Raw genomic sequence first — 15,867 nt, 5'->3', positions numbered from 1 at the left:
TGATCACTCACAGTTAATGCACCCCCAGAGTGCTTTTTTGGCTCCCTTTTCCATTTTGCCTAAGTTATTCAATGATTCAGTGTATGTAGCGGAAGCATGGATTCTGTACATCCTGGGTTAAAATTCTTTCCACATATGATACTTCTCACATATTACTTACAACATGACCTTTTTTTCTTCATCTTTGCATGTAATGAATTTTTTACAGTCCTTGGTTATGCACATGTGGCATTTACTACCAGTCCATTTCCTTTTCTCAGAGTACATAATTTGCAGAAGAGATAGACGTTAATCAAGTGCATTGCCTCAGAATAGTGATGTTCATTCCTTTTGTAAGTTAAGTATTAGGGACATGTGAGGTACAGTGTCAATTGCTTGGAAAAATTCAGTGGTGCCTTGAACTTTACTATTCTACAGGCTAAGTTTATTTTAAGCTCACTACAACATCGTAGCATGATGATTAGAGCCACAAAGAACATCTGATTCATGTAATCTTCTGTTATAGAAGAAAATTGCAATGAGTTGATTAAGGCTTGAAGTAAGACACCAGATACAGTGTAATCTGAACTCTGACATCTTCTGAACCATTTTTAGAAAAAATACTGCCTTCCAGAGTTAAATCTCAAGTGAAGTATTCACATCATGGCAAATAAGATAGTTTTCAGCTGCGCATAAGCAAATCCTAAAGATTTCAGCAAGGGTTCTACCTTTCCATGCCCTCTTGAGGTGTGTCATTGAATTTGTGCTCTCATATATCCCATCTCTGGCAAAGCTCGTCTGTATTTTTCTCCCTCCTGAAGACCTTGCTCAAATGCTAATGTCAGGTATCCAGCAGCCCTCTCCTATTGCATGTGAACGGTTGTTTCATGTTTACGTCATGGCATTGTTTTCACAGTTGTTTGTCTCAGCTCCTGTGTCTGTTTCCCCATTCACATTACCTTTGGATTAATGAATCTCTGAAATGAGGTGCTCCCAACTGGCAGAACATGTGTGACAGAATATGTCATGAGAGCTAACATTTGAGCTGGAGGATCAAGGATTTTGTAGCTGACCTTTCATGGACAGGCAGTTTCTCTGAAAGTTTATAGAAAGAAAATGAACTTAAACTACTTCAATGACATTTTCAAGTTTTAGCTGTTTGGGGATACACTACATGATGCTATATTCCAATGCTGCTGGACATAGTACTGGTTTTCTCTCTGTGCTGGAGAGAAGTGATATAGATGTGTTCCACTGGAGAAGATGGGTTATTTTGTGGATGCCCTGCGCAGACTGATCATAACTGAACCTCCAGTTTCAGAGGGATGAACTCTAATTTCTCAAGTACATTAGTTTCATTTTCAAGATGGGATGTAGAAATAGTTAAGAGCATTATCTTTTAAATATAATTTTTATTTCTATGCAATAACTAACATTCATGCTTCACTCTTGCCACTCAAAATTCTGCTCCAGGAGTCTTCTGGAAGTCCAGACTGAATCTTTTGTGGTGAAAATGTATTTCTCAGCACAGTAAAACACCAATGTAAAATTACTATTTATTCTGAAAATGGTACCTTTAAAAAATGTAAGATAAGAGAGCTGTGAAATATGCTGAAACTGGAAGAAGTTTCTTTGCTGAAGTTTCAGAAGTTTCAGACACTGTCACCAGATTGAAATTCAGCTCACTTTAGTAGCGGCTTGTGATGGGAATACAGCCATGACTGGAATGCTGTGTCATGCTATGGGACTCAAAAGGACCTGCTACCAGCAAGTACTGCTCCAACACTGCAAATTCAAGCCTTGTTCAGTTCTAAGTAGTGATGGGCCTGAAATATAGCCCTATATATGAGTTTGAATGCAACTGCTTCCCTTTCCTTTAGCTGCCTAAAAAATTGGTTAAGTCCCATGGTCTGCTGTAACGAACAGAATTCACTGCTGGTTGATAGGCTGTTTCCAGAGGTGGAATTAGTGTGCTTGGAAATCTCCATCTTAGCCTGTGCTGCTAGATCTGAGATATCTCTATTTGTTATAGGTAGGTATGGGGTTTTGTGTGTAAGATTTTCACAAAGCAAAGGATTTAAGCCATAGTTTAGATGTGTGCAGAAAATGTCACATACATACAACTTGCAAATTTATGTAATTGGCATTAAGATTAATTCAGTTATAAGGAAAGCTGACTGATAAAACCCCTTGGATTGCTAGGTTCTTAAAGAAAAAATAAACTTCAGGAAAGGGAAACTTTTTATTGATTGTTTTGCATAACTGATAGAAACTCCTGACACAAAGGCATGCAGTGAGGTCATGTCTTAACATCATGCTTTTTTTCCTTAGGAAGAAGTAAGTTTACAGTTGAAAAGTCAGCTTCATTTCCCAAACTCCAGGGTGTATTGTGACCAATGCCTAGTTTTTGTTTGTTTTTTTTTTCTTTTACTGTTTTCTGCCTCTTGCCTTTAGAACTTGTGTTTAATGTTAGATTCAAATTATGGGTGAGAGCACAGTATGAGGGAAAAGCAGGCAAGTGAAACGGGCCACTTAGGTGTCCTGCTCCTGGCTGGGCACATTTATTGTTTGTAATTAGAGTAGCTCCCCTGGTACAGTCTATGGCTGGTTGTCAAAGGGCTGCTGCAGCTTGCAGTTTTCTTCTGTCCTCAGCAGCAGTCATCTCCTTGGCATCTCAGGCTGGAGTTCACTGAAGAGCGAACATGAATGCTGTTTAAGACTCTTACATGACCTTGGAGTAGCATGAAAGTCCTGGAGCACTGGGTAGGTGCCTTTTCTTGGGTTTTTGGCCCCAGAGTAGGGCTTTGGTTAGGTCCTAGCAGGTGTTGGTTGTTGCTAATGGCCCCTGCCTCCTTCAAGGTGGCAGTGTATCAAGGAAAATGATGTAATATCAAAATTTATTGGTCTGCTTGTGTGAATCAGAAGGTACTGTAGAGAAATGGTCCCCCAGTGTACAACTGGCTCTAAGTGGCTCAGCCGCTTTTCTGCATTTGAGTGACAGTGGCATTAAGGCAGCACTGAATCCCAACTATTCATCTTTTCTGGGTAGAGCAGCTGTCTTTCAATAACAGCCAGGGGAATGCAGCTCTCCTCTATGACACTGATGTAAGCTAAGATAGGAAGGATAATAGGTTCATGCATAGAGGATTACGTTACTTCCTTTACCTAAACAACTGACTAAGGTAAGAGGTAAATACTTATTTAACATCTAATGATATTATGTAACTTATAGCATTTAAATAAAATAAAAGTTTTAAAGTAGAAGATAAAATCTGATTTTTTCCCCGTCTTTTTTTTTTACAAATACATTAATGTTCCAGATAAATCATTCAAATACAAAAGAACATAAATACAATAATTCAATTTAAGTTAATAATGTGAATGCATGAGATAAGAATAGTGTCTTTTCATCTCCAGTCTATATCTTCCCTTCTCCCTCCATCTTTAGCCCCAGTCTATGGATTTAAGTTGCGTATATATCCTTTAGGAAAACTAAAGGTTAAGTTTTTGTTTAGGATGGAAAAGTTAACCCCTGAGAAGAAAACACATGAAGAGAATGAAGATTTGCAGCAGTATCATCAGAAGCCTGCAAACTGCAAGAAATTGCTTAGGAATTGCTGCTTGATAAAGCGATTTTTTGCCTGGAAAAGTTTAAGCTCTAAAGGTACCTTTCCTATTGAAATGTTTAGTGTAGGAGAAATTGTTGTCTTTCCAAAAACTCTGAATTTTTGCTACAGTGGTGTTACTGAATTTAGCATCAGTCAAGTTACATGTACAAAAAGTCTCTGCTGTCTTGGGTCTATTGTTCAAAGAGATTAAAAATGGTACAGCTTTGATTGAAAGTGCTTTATCATAATGTGATATAAATAATTGTACTGCATGAGCATTCATTTTGCAGCACATCAAAATATATGGTTGGCAGAAAAAAAAATCCTTCAGTCAGAACATTAATGAGTACATGTAAAATCCCAGCAATTAAATGTATCAATTTATTGGTGCCCAAACCAAAAATCTGTTTTGATGAGTAACACCTCCTTTGATCACTGTCAGAGTATATTTACATGGAAATTACATGATATATCCCTTTGTCTTTGGGAAAATAGGGAAAGGTAACATCCTGTCACTTTTGTACATAATGGTGCTATATACTGTATTTATTAATAAACACTGAAAGAAATGCTTCTTTTTAAATTGAAAGTTGGCTATGAAATATCTCACCCATTGAAAGTCTAACTCTCTTATGAATAATAAATTATACATCAACCATCCTGAAGTGATGGCTAATCTGCTTCACAATGTTTTCCTCAGGAACACACACAGAGTTAAGGATTTTATTCAGCGCTGATTCCTCTTTTTACCTCTTAATGTTGCATATTTGTAATTTGCAACATTATGTAAAAACAAAGCAAAAAAGCAGTGCCCCGAACAACCCTTCTGTGTTTTGACAGAATTTTTCATCCCCTTGCACACAGTTTCTGGCAATAACAAAAACCCCAGGTCCTCAGTATATTGAATTTGTGTCAAACAGTATAAAAAAATGCATGACATTGTTTTGTCATGAAGAGCTAAGTCACCAGATCCTGAGTGATATGTTGTTTTACTTACACATTTACTTTAAAGGATATGCTCTAGGAGCTTAGTTTCAGCATTTAGAAACAATGATCTGTTTAAATGCAGCCTACCTCTGATTTTAAACTGCCCTTATCCCTGTGTTATCCAAGTAAACAAGTGTTTATATGCATTTTAATCTAAGCATAATCATGTAGCTATTTTTGGCCACTCATTTTTAAAGGTCTAGGGTAATATTTCCGACAAACGTCTGCTTTAATCTCCATTAATATTATGGTTTGCTAAATACGTTTGATTTCTGATTACTGTATCACTTTGTACCTTTAATTCTCTTCACTTTCATTACATTCTGTGTTGTTTGTAGAGCTAATGAAGTACAAATGAATTTGCTGTAACCTTTTCAAAACACTAATCCTTTCGTTCACAGGAATATTAGATTTTTTTTATTTTTTTTCATTGGGTTATTTATCAGCAATCTCAGTAGGCATAAGGAGTCGGCTCTCTAGAAATTGTGAATCTGAAGCAGCTTGCACTGAAATTAAAAGGTCTGATTCTTCAATATGTTTAAACTGGCTAATAATTTGCATCTCTGGAAAGGGTATTAAACTAGTCAATAGTAATGATAAAATTAAGGATTTATTTCTTCTTGGTAAAGCTAATTAGTAGATATAATGAATTACTGTAAAATCAGGCTCAGCTAAGTTACTCTGGGATACTCCAACAGAGGCAAAATCAAAATCTGACACAGTTAGCTCAACGGGAAGATATTAATTTTGCTTTATCTAGTGCTGAGTGATAGAAAGCGTATTCCCATAAGGATACCTTTACAAGAACCTTTGAATATTTATCAGGATCGAGAAGACTGAGATCCTGAAGTGCTTTTTTTCAGCACTGTTCTATAGCCCAAGGTGACCTCACTGGCTCAAAAAGTTTTCTTGGTCTTCAGTGCTAGAACCTACTGACATCTGTAACACAAGTTGTATACAGTATATCTCATTATGTTCCTGAGACACATCTAGGTAATATTTCATGCATGTAAACAAGTGGGACATTTCTGAAAACCCCTAGGCCTGGGCACGGAGATGCTCATCCATTCTCTGGCATCAGTTAAGTCAGCAAGAAGTCTGCTGTAATTTAACCTTCCTATCCTTCCACGGTGACCTGGTAGCTACAGAGCACCAGGGTACTGAGATAATCAATCGATACTTACTGTTTTCTGCCAGCGGAATGAAGGTGGGTTTGCAAATGATATCATGGTGGCTTATTCCCACCAAAGTATTCTTTTATAGAAATCAAATTCCTATTGGTTGTCTTAAGCTACCTTACACTAGTAAAGTGGAACAAAAATAGTTACCAGGCAGTTGAGGCTTGCAGTTTAGTACTTAAAAACAGCTGAAAAGTTTTTTTTTCATATTTATGAAGCATAAAACGGTAAATTCTGAATTATTTGGTAATCCACTGCTATTGTAACAGTTTGTAGCTAGAAATATCATGAAGTAATACATATTTGATCTTTCTTTTAAAACAGAGATTGTTCTTCACAATTTGTTTTTCATAGTTTATTTGTATGATATTGAAACTGACTTTGTCAACATGTTTTAACTTCGTAGAATTAATTATACTTTCAGAGACAATTTCCATTTATGAATTTGGGGCAGGCAAATAAATATTTGATTTACTGCAATATTCAGATGATTTAACTCTAATTTCAGAATGAATAGTCTTCATTCTTATGATAAAATCTTAGAATATCCTGGCACTGGGGATATTTTTCTGCTCTTCCCCTTTTAACATCTGTCCTAGGAATGTTTTAACACCAGTACTGGAAAGATAATTACACTTAACCCTTTTATATACAGTATTTAAAAAGCATGAATTTAATGCAGGAGTGATTGCTCCAAAGGAAGATCAAGAGAATTAAAGAAAGTGCTTTTTATTTAATTGAGAATTAAACAGAATGACATAGTTGTCAATGGGAAACAATTCAACACTAAAGACACTTTATAGTCAATGCTTAAGGTTCAGTAATTTGACTAAATCCCTTACAGAGTAGTTTCACAAGGCAGGTATCTTGTAACTAAGGAAAGAGAACAGACTATGACTATTGCCAGTTATACATCAGTGCGAGCTTGATATTGCCGTAAGCTTGGAGCACAAGTTTAAAGGATGTTGAAAACTGGAGGGTTTCACTTTTAAAAAAAAGGAGCCCTGAAGTATCTCCTCACTAAACTCAGTTAACCTAAGGCACTTATGAGTTTTTCCTGATCATTCCATGCTATGAATATGCATTCTGCTGCAGATTTTATAAAATGCAAATGGGAGACACCAAGAAGACAGCAAGTTTTCTGCCACAAAGATAAATATGGGGGAATCGTAAGGATGACTCTGCATTACATACTAACTTATGTAAAAAATATTATAGATTAGCACCTGTTTATTTATAAACTTTGTAATATTGTTTCTAGTATTGTTTTCTCAAACCACTTATTAATGGTGGAATAGTTCCAAGCTGTCAATTAATGTGTGCATTTTTCCCTGTCAAATACATTTGTCATATATTTCCCTGTCAAAAGTACATTTGACAAAATATTTAAGGAAAAAATAACTCATGTTATTTGAGAACTAGTTAAATGTTCTGCTGTTCTTAGGGTACTTCATATAATCTCATACCTTGGATAACTCAAAAAATTCCTGCTGGAAGTTGTCTGTACTGTTTTGGGTTTTTTTTAGATATGACTTCTTGTGAACAGGGTTTTAGTTCAACCTGTTTGCCTTTTCCTATGCAAATATGTTGAGCATTGCTTTGAAATTCAGTCACATCTCAGACCATGAAAAGAAATCTTCCTCCCATTTGTTCAAAATTAACAAGAGATATATTAATATTGAGCAGGGGTCATTTGGACTGAAACATTCTTACTGTCTCTCAGCATTAATTCTTGTGTGCCTATTCATACTCCTTTTCTATTGAGCTGTGAAGTGATGGGGCAATGACAACCTGAAAGGTAGATAGTGATGACAGCAGGATTATGTACAAGGTATGTAACCTGCTATCAAAGTTGCCAACTGCCTTGATTAGAAACCATGACTCGTAATTAGGAGACAAGAGTTGTTTCCTAACTGTATTACTGAAGCAAAAGCATGTGTTTCTTTTTTGTTTCCTTGTGCATGGAATGATAGCTACTGAAATCTGCCTTGTCCTAGTCACCCTTTCCTACAAGAATATGAAATAAATGTCATAGATAAAAATGACAGAAAACAACAATAAATAAAAGATACCCAGTGTCAGGAATAGCAAATACTCCTGAGTTTATTCCACTGTCCCAGTAGCTGCTCTCCGCGATCAGTTCTCTCTTAAAGGATTGCTGATACACTGTTCAGATTTTGCCTAGTAATTGAATTTTTATGTCCTGTCAGATGTGTCAGTTTTTACTTCAAGTCAGACTACTTTCTGGGATTTTTCTCCCCCCCCGGTTATCTCACAGATGCTTTGGGCAATGTCTGGTTTCTTTTGAATTTATTAATTTACATCATGAGAGGACTTCACAGAACTTCATATGGGCACTAGGAAAAATGTGTCCTATGTGCCTATAGAACTGAAGTTCACATGACTGTTGAGTCTGAAAGCCTCTGAGAGAAGAAAAAGGAGTGAGAGAAGAGAGAGATGGAGGAAGGGAAGGAGAAGTGAGAGAGACCAAGGACCATGTCCCTTGTCAGACCCCCTTCTCCTTTCCTTTCTACGTGGTAAATATGTAAATAATTAGAACATATCCTATGAGATCTTTGCTGAATACTCAGCAAACAGGTTTTACATGTAGGCTATTCCCTGCCCATGACAGGGGGGTTGGAACTAGATGATCTTAAGGTCCTTTCCAACCCTAACTATTCTATGATTCTATGATTCTATGGTTCTATGATTCTATGTATCAACCACTGAAGAGAATAACATATCTGAGATTTTATGCACTGAAGACAAACATAGAAATCCATTTAAAATTGAAACCTCTCATGATTTTAGGCAATATAGAAATCTTTCTTTTGCAAAAACTACAAGAAGAGAAATTCACTTGGGAATTCAGAATGAGCAATGCTTAACCCATTTTGTCTATTTGAAATATTCATGAAAAAGTTTTACAATTTGATGATGATGTTCTTGGTATACATGCTAATCTTAAGTAAGCAAGCTATGAACTCAGGAAAAGTTACAGGATTAAAAACTGATTGACTTTGTGGTTTCAATAACTTTTTTTTCAGAGAAAATGAACATTGCTCGGTATTGCTTTACTTATTTCTTTAATTAAAATGAACTGAATTAGCAGTGTTTTCTTATTCAGCTCTAATAAGTCAAAGTTTTGTGGTACCTTATACCTTCTGGCTCACTATGTAAATATTTCATCTTATGTTGCAAAAATTTCAACTTCTGAATGAATATTGCATACATTGTATATATATAAGTCACTGAACTGAGGAGAAAAGGTGGGTATATTCCGTTTATTTGTAAAAGTATTGCAAATGGTGAGCATTTTTTTTTTTTTGATTGCAGTTTTTTTTCCCTGAAACCAATATAGGACTCTATTCTTAGCTAATAATTCTCCATATTAGAATAGAGATGGAGTTGTACATACTTACTAGGCATGAAAAGATTGTTTAAAGGTTCTCAAATAACATGGTGAAAAGAAAAGGAAAAAAGGTAAGTGAATGTAATTCAATTTTAATATTTACCCATTATAATCTCAGACAAAGGAGTTTGTCTCTCTGGCAAAAAGGGGAACCTTGCAGTTTGGTTATTTCTTGCTAAATGCTAACTCTGAAAGACAAACCATGGCAATAAAATTGTAGGCTCTCCCAGGTGAATGTAATTTTCTTTTAAATTTGTAGGAGTGATCTAATCTCAGTAAGACTCCTAATACTCTCTTCAGGGTAGCAGTAATAGTTAGTGGCACAAATTAACAGGCATGTGTATTGTGAGGGAATGTTTGTTATCTTTCAGACCATTGAAAGTGGAATTGGAAAAACATTGATATCACAATTTTGAATAATTCCAGAATGATTATTCCAGACTGATCAATGTTTTAAAATGAGTTGTTACTGTGTATTCATGTACAGACTTGCAAAATCGAGCAATGTATAAAGCTAATGAAAATGTATATAATATATATATAATATATACTTTTGTAAGTATGTATAAAATTATGCAGCACCATTTTTGGCTCCAGAAAGTTGAACTGTCACTCCTGTATTTCTGTGTTAGGAAAAACAAAGCAAAACAAAACAAACAAACAAAAACCCACATATCTTCTGAAGTTTTTAATACTTTGAAATTTTAAGATTAATACTTCAAGGACACAGTTGTGACTTAAGACCTTGCTGCTTTCACTGCGTACATACATGCTTTTAAACATTGCCAGATGTTAAAATAGAATTGCATAGATCTTGCAAAAAACAGTAGTTTACAGTTTGGAGAGAATTCACAAATGCTTCTTCAGAGCCCTTGAAACAGTTATTAGTGCCTATTAAAGCAAATATTATCCGTAACAGAATTTTTAAAGACATGTAACACAAAGATAGCAAATAGCAAAGTCCAGATTATTAATTCAGTTCTCCTTAGAGTGAATGTGCTTGTGAGGAGAAGCATATTTTGTGGGAATTAGATTTCCTTGGGGTTTGACATGCAAAGGATTAAATACGCTCCACAATTAACCCCTTCAAGAAATGGATCAGGAAAATGTGAGCAAATCACTTTATGGAGTTTCTGCTTTATGCTTCCCTGGCTATATAAATATCACACAACATGGTATGTTTCTCCTTTTCTCTTGAAGCTCTGTGTCCTTCCTGTCAGAATGGATTTTTTTGTGGTTTCCTGCAATTGACACCACTGTAATCCTGGCGTTGCTGTTTCTGGGAGGGACATGGTATTGGAAGATGAAGCATTCACTCATGGCAGATTACTGCCCGAAAACTCTACAATTGCAGAAGAGTATGCTGAACTCCCTTTTTTTTGCTCTTTACTTCTCTTTCTTTTCCTACTGGCCAGCACCAAGCACCAAGCAGTTTGCATAACCTTCCTAAGAATCACAAAATCGTAGAACTGTTTAGGTTGGAAAAGACCCTTAAATGTATCGAGTATAACCTTTAACCCCGCACTGTCAAGTCCACCACTAAACCATGTTCCTGTGTGCCCCATCTACACATCTTTTAAATACCTTCAGGGATGGTGGCTTAAGCACTTCCCTGGGCAGCCTGTTGAATGCTTGACGATCCTTTCAGTGAAGAAATTTGTCCGAATACCTCATCTAAACTTCCCCTGGCACAACTTGAGGCTGTTGCCTCTCATCCTGTCTCTGTATCAGGGAGTTACCTTCCACAGTCTCTGGGAACCTCTTAGTCTGTATAGAGATAGAGACTGTGCACAGTTTTAAACTAGCTCTAATTAAGAGCTTTGAACAGACCTGTTTTATTAACCGTTTATTTCTTTATTTATCATAGCGAATATGTGTTTTCTTTTCATATAGAAAGCATGAGGAACCATCGAGCTGACTGGAACCTTTCCAAGTCGCTCTGGACTTGGCATAATGAAATTTTATTTTATTGTTGAGATCATTAAGCCTGTTAACCAATGATCACCTTATTCTTCAATCCATTTAAACTGTTGGAAAAAAGAACCCTAGCATCTTCTTGGATCTGGCTGAAGAATAAAAGAATAGATGATTAACTGCTCTTTAATCATCTAGTTATATCAGAAGTATAATTATTTCTCTAACGCTCCTTTTTTTCCCTAGTAGAATTGAAGTTACTGCTTCAATATTATTTAAAAATGATCCATTGCAATAAAATATAGACTTGATATGCCCTAAACATGAAAGTAAACTATGAAATTCTGACATCTCCATTTGGAAATCTGATATCCAGTTCTGTTTGCCTGGATCTTCCTTCATTGTCAGACAAAAGTCAGTGTCCCATTAAAAAAAAATTATTAAAAATTGCTAATTTATTGAAAATCTGTTGCTTAAAAATCAAGTTCTATCAGTGAAAGGTTTGGAATATAATACATGTAGAGGATCACCATTTTTGGGAAACTCAAACAGATCCTTAATGAAAACAATATGCACTTCTATTTAGCATTGGTACTCTCAGTATCTTTAATTTCTACTGTGTCTGCGAACTGTTGCTTTTTTTTTTTATTTCAAACCATTCTATCAATCAAAAACTAATAAGCCAAAGAAGTGTATTAGATTAAGTGGAAGGACTTATATTCATGACATAGTTAGAAAGTGGAATCAATCTTTAATATCTTGCCACTTTCCATCTGGGCATTATTCCAGCAATTTAAATGGCTAAATGTATTAAGAGTACTCCCGATTAAATGGTAGCTCTGAATGTCGTTTTATAAATGGTATGGCCCATAAAGAACTGAATTTGTTGTGGTTGTTAACGATATCTACATTTTGTTTACCAAAGTGTACTCTATATTAGTGCAGTATAACACAATGGTGCTTGTGAGCACCTATCCCTGGAAAAAGTCCTCCAAGTAGAAAGAGCTTGCAGTTAGAAGTTTTAAAGTATGCAAAGCCAGCTTTTTTTCTTTTTTCTTTTCTTTTTCCTTTTCTTTTTCCTTTTCTTTTATTTTTTTGTGGGCATGATGAGGCATTACATCTGGGTAACTTTCCACAAAAGACGAAAATTGAAGGGAAAACCCACATAGTTTATAAGTGGAAATTTAGGGCAGAAGAAGGGAGGGAAAAACAGTAAGGAACAAATAAACCAGAATGACTAGAACAACAAAATTACATGTTGCTTTATTTGCTTCTTTCTCCTCATTTAATTTATTGCTGCTGCCACCTTACTTGAATGCTTGTTTCCATGGGAGTCTGCAGTGTGGTCCTGACAGTTCTTCTGCCAGGCGACAGTTTTGACAGGATAGATTTGCCCTCCTTTCAGCTCAAAAGGGGTAAGTGGGAGAACTTGGTGTTCTTCATTGCTGCAGTAATGCCATCCTACTGGGACCTCCCTGCTGTTCCTTCGAGTAGCATTGTCTTCTTGGCAAGGAGATGTGTTCTCAGTTGTTTTAATTTTCTTATTCATCATTTCTATGTGCAAGAGACTAAGAAAAAGCTCATAAGGTCCTTCATTGAGCCATATAAATGTTTAGTGGGTATAATGACTGTGTTAGTCATATGTGACAACACTGCAAATGAATTGTGTGAATTGCCTCAACCAAATGCCAACAAACCTGTACGGTGCAGCAAAGCAGAAGGCATAGTTGATTTCACATATGTCTCAGAAAATGGTGCTGGAAATGTTGAGCTAGCTAAGCACTTTTTGTATTCTACTCTATACCCCTGTACCTTTGAGGCCAGCATGATTTCTTTATTATATAGCCTGCCAAAAAGAGACTTATAAGAGGCCAACCCATTGAGAATAATACTAAAAATCCTTTTCTAATAGATCATTTAATTTATGAGATCTTTGGCCCTGTAAGTGCAGAAGCAAGATACTTGTGTGAGGTGGGGTCATAATTTCCAACAGCAGAAAAACTTATTTCTGATTAGTGTTGTCTTGAATGTAACAGCAAGAGTGCCTAAGAGCAAATTAGTAAAAATCATAGTGTTTAAACCTCTGTCAATTCACATCACCCAGTTCCTCTGAATATAACTAGCATCACCTCATCTGACTTCCTTGTTATGCCTCAGATATATATATGTTTAAAGCCATGGACTAATACAGCTTTTGAGTGTAGCATCTATCAGCTGAGCTGTTATGTTTCTGTGTTTATTTTGCACAGGTTGTGTTTATCTTTGCACAATTTTGTGTTTATCTTTACTGGTTGATGGGCAAAAATTTTTCAACTTAAGGCCCTTGACAAGAGCTGCCTTCCTCCCAAGCTGTAGTTACTGCTGTAACTAAGTCTCTTAGTTCATACCACTTCTGATGCAACTGAGATGCAGAATGAACAATGAGAAAAATCAAACTCAGATGGAGGTGGAAACATCACACTATGTCCCTACAACAATTTAAAATTGATCCTTGTGTTCCTGAATCTCAGTATTCTCTGCTGTGAGAAAATGTCTGTAAATCCAGAAATTATTTCATCTCCCTCAAGTTTTGAATTGCATGGGGACACAATGATGTATTGCAGCTACCAGTTTCCTAGCTGTTGATTTTGCCTGAAATCAAAACCTCTTACTTTTTAGTAAATAGAGTGGAAACTCTCAGGTAATGAAGAGATTTTTAGAAATGCTTGTAAGAAAGACAACAGTGCAATTTCTTAGTTGTTGACTGGACAATTGAGAAAGTAGTGAACAAAACAGGATACAGAAAAGAGTTCCATGTGGTTAATTCATACTGGAGAACTAAATTTCCTCTGTCACAGGGTTCATATGCAAGCTTAAAGGAGTCAGTTAAGAGAAACTTTAGGGATTGACACTCTGTGTTATTTTCTGAGTGAATCCTTGGGGATTGATCTACAGAATGTTGACCACTTGCAGCTTTACTAACTTGGCTTTAAACATATATGAAAGGCTGTGTATTAAGCATTGTGAAAATGAGCTTCTATGAGTTTTCTACCAAGTGCCCAAATTAGTCAGTACCTTTGCTCTTACTCTCACTGTGCCTCTGTTCTGCATAAAGTAAATATAATGGTACTCTCTCATCTCAGTGATATTGTGAATATAAATGTAGTAATGTTTGTGAAGTACTCAGACACTGTAGTGGTGAACATCATAGAAATTAGATTTTCAGTAATGTTTGGTAAGTAAATTATGGGGGCACAAAATGTGGAGTGAATAAAGTTTTGAATTTGGTAAATAGGTAATATCCATTAATTCAATTATCAAAAGAAATTCCTGTTCAAACTGCAGCACATGATCATGTCATTAAAAAGGGTGCACTGTAAAATACATATGTAGAAAGGGGCTGAACTAATGCTGTTAGTGTTTATGATCACAGTACAGTTCTTTTGATGTATACATTGTATGTTATTAATATATATAGCAAAATTTCTGAGTGCAAAGGATTTACAACATAAAACTCACATCTTGGCTTGTAGTTCTGCATAAAAGTAGAGATAATGTGATTGATCAAAGGCTCGGGCCGTAAGATGCTGTTCTGGGTTCAGCAGTAGCAGCCATTTTTCTCCTCCTTAGTAGCTGGTGTGTGGAATGTGTGGTGCGTACAGAAGGATGTACATCTTTCAGTTAATTGTGTGTTAATTCTTGGCTTGTTGAAATGGCTAAGAATCTTGCCGTAAGTTTCATTATAGCAGGAATTTTGTTCGATTTGCTTTATAAAAATAACTCTACACTGAATAAGAAAAATTTTTATGTAGGGAAAAAAAAACCACCCATCTTTTGGCTTTCTAAACTTACATTTTAATATATGCCATATTCGTTTAGAAGGGGAATTTGGGGGAAAAAGAGATACTTATTTGATTTTTGCTATAAATGGTCAGTGTCTCATTTTAAACAAGGTCCTGATACATAACTTATTTAACTGATGTCCCCACTTTAATTGTTTTTTTACTTCATTGTATGTGAAGCAAATTATGAAATCTCCAAATCGTAGTAAAAATACAGGAAGTTTTTGAATTTTCATTACCAAAATCAAATCACAGAAATGAGAAAAAATATAATACCAATTTATTTTTATAATTCAGTTAAGCTACAATTGATTCTATACTAAAAACTAATCAGTATGCTATAATTGAAGAGGTATTTTTGGACTGATGTACCAGCTGGTATCGCAGATGGTACAGATGGCATAAGGCTCTTTAATGGGATAAAGATAATGTGTTGGCACAGAGTGGAGTGTATGAACATGTGATTTTTCTTTTCCATTATAAACTGTTTATCAGTTTATAATTACACAATTGATACATTTGTATTCCACAAATCTGAGTAAATACTAAGATCAATACTTTGCAGTCAGTGACATTTTTATAACCGTCATTTGTTCATGAAAATCTCATCTGCCATAGTAGGCAACAACATATTAAATGCATCACTTTAAAAGAAAGGATTACAGGACTAGTTTGATATTATCTAAATGGTCTTCCTTGTATTTTTAAGGAGGATTAATAGAGAAATTTATGGGAACAGCTGAATCCCTCAGAAAGGTTTTATTGTTATGAGCTTTCTGATTTTTTTTTTTAGGAGCAAGATCCTTCTGGCTATACTGTTTGTATAGGGACTGAAGTGATTTGACACAGGACAAAATTATACTGGCACTTGTTTCAGAAATAAGCCTCTGTTGAAGTTTAACGTTCTTGCCTTTTTGTAAATCTAAATCTGATTCCCAGATTTTGTTTTTGTATTATTAAAAATAGGG

General features: G+C 35.5%; 1 protein-coding gene across 4 annotated transcripts in view; it reads left to right on the top strand.

Moving 5' to 3' along the window:
* Window positions 1-15,867, top strand: part of KCNIP4 (potassium voltage-gated channel interacting protein 4) — a 438,015-nt gene that overhangs the window by 38,835 nt on the left and 383,313 nt on the right. Inside the window, exons 1-2 of one of the 4 annotated variants that reach the window (XM_061470212.1) lie at window positions 2,609-2,742; window positions 3,495-3,643. The exons of 2 other annotated variants lie outside the window; for them this stretch is intronic. In XM_061470212.1, the coding sequence (XP_061326196.1) occupies window positions 3,496-3,643 (148 nt within the window). In that variant the 5' untranslated portion in view covers window positions 2,609-2,742; window position 3,495. Of the gene's footprint in view, window positions 1-2,608; window positions 2,743-2,996; window positions 3,162-3,494; window positions 3,644-15,867 lie in introns of those variants that run through there. One more of the 4 variants, XM_061470202.1, reaches the window with a different exon arrangement.

Source organism: Pezoporus flaviventris, unplaced genomic scaffold (assembly GCF_033815535.1).
Source record: "Pezoporus flaviventris isolate CSIRO_AGI_PZ_B2104156 unplaced genomic scaffold, CSIRO_AGI_Pfla_v1 ptg000002l, whole genome shotgun sequence".
NCBI classification, from domain to species: domain Eukaryota; kingdom Metazoa; phylum Chordata; class Aves; order Psittaciformes; family Psittacidae; genus Pezoporus; species Pezoporus flaviventris.
Note: the sequence above shows the minus strand (reverse complement) of the source record. Positions and strands in the feature narration are given on the sequence as shown.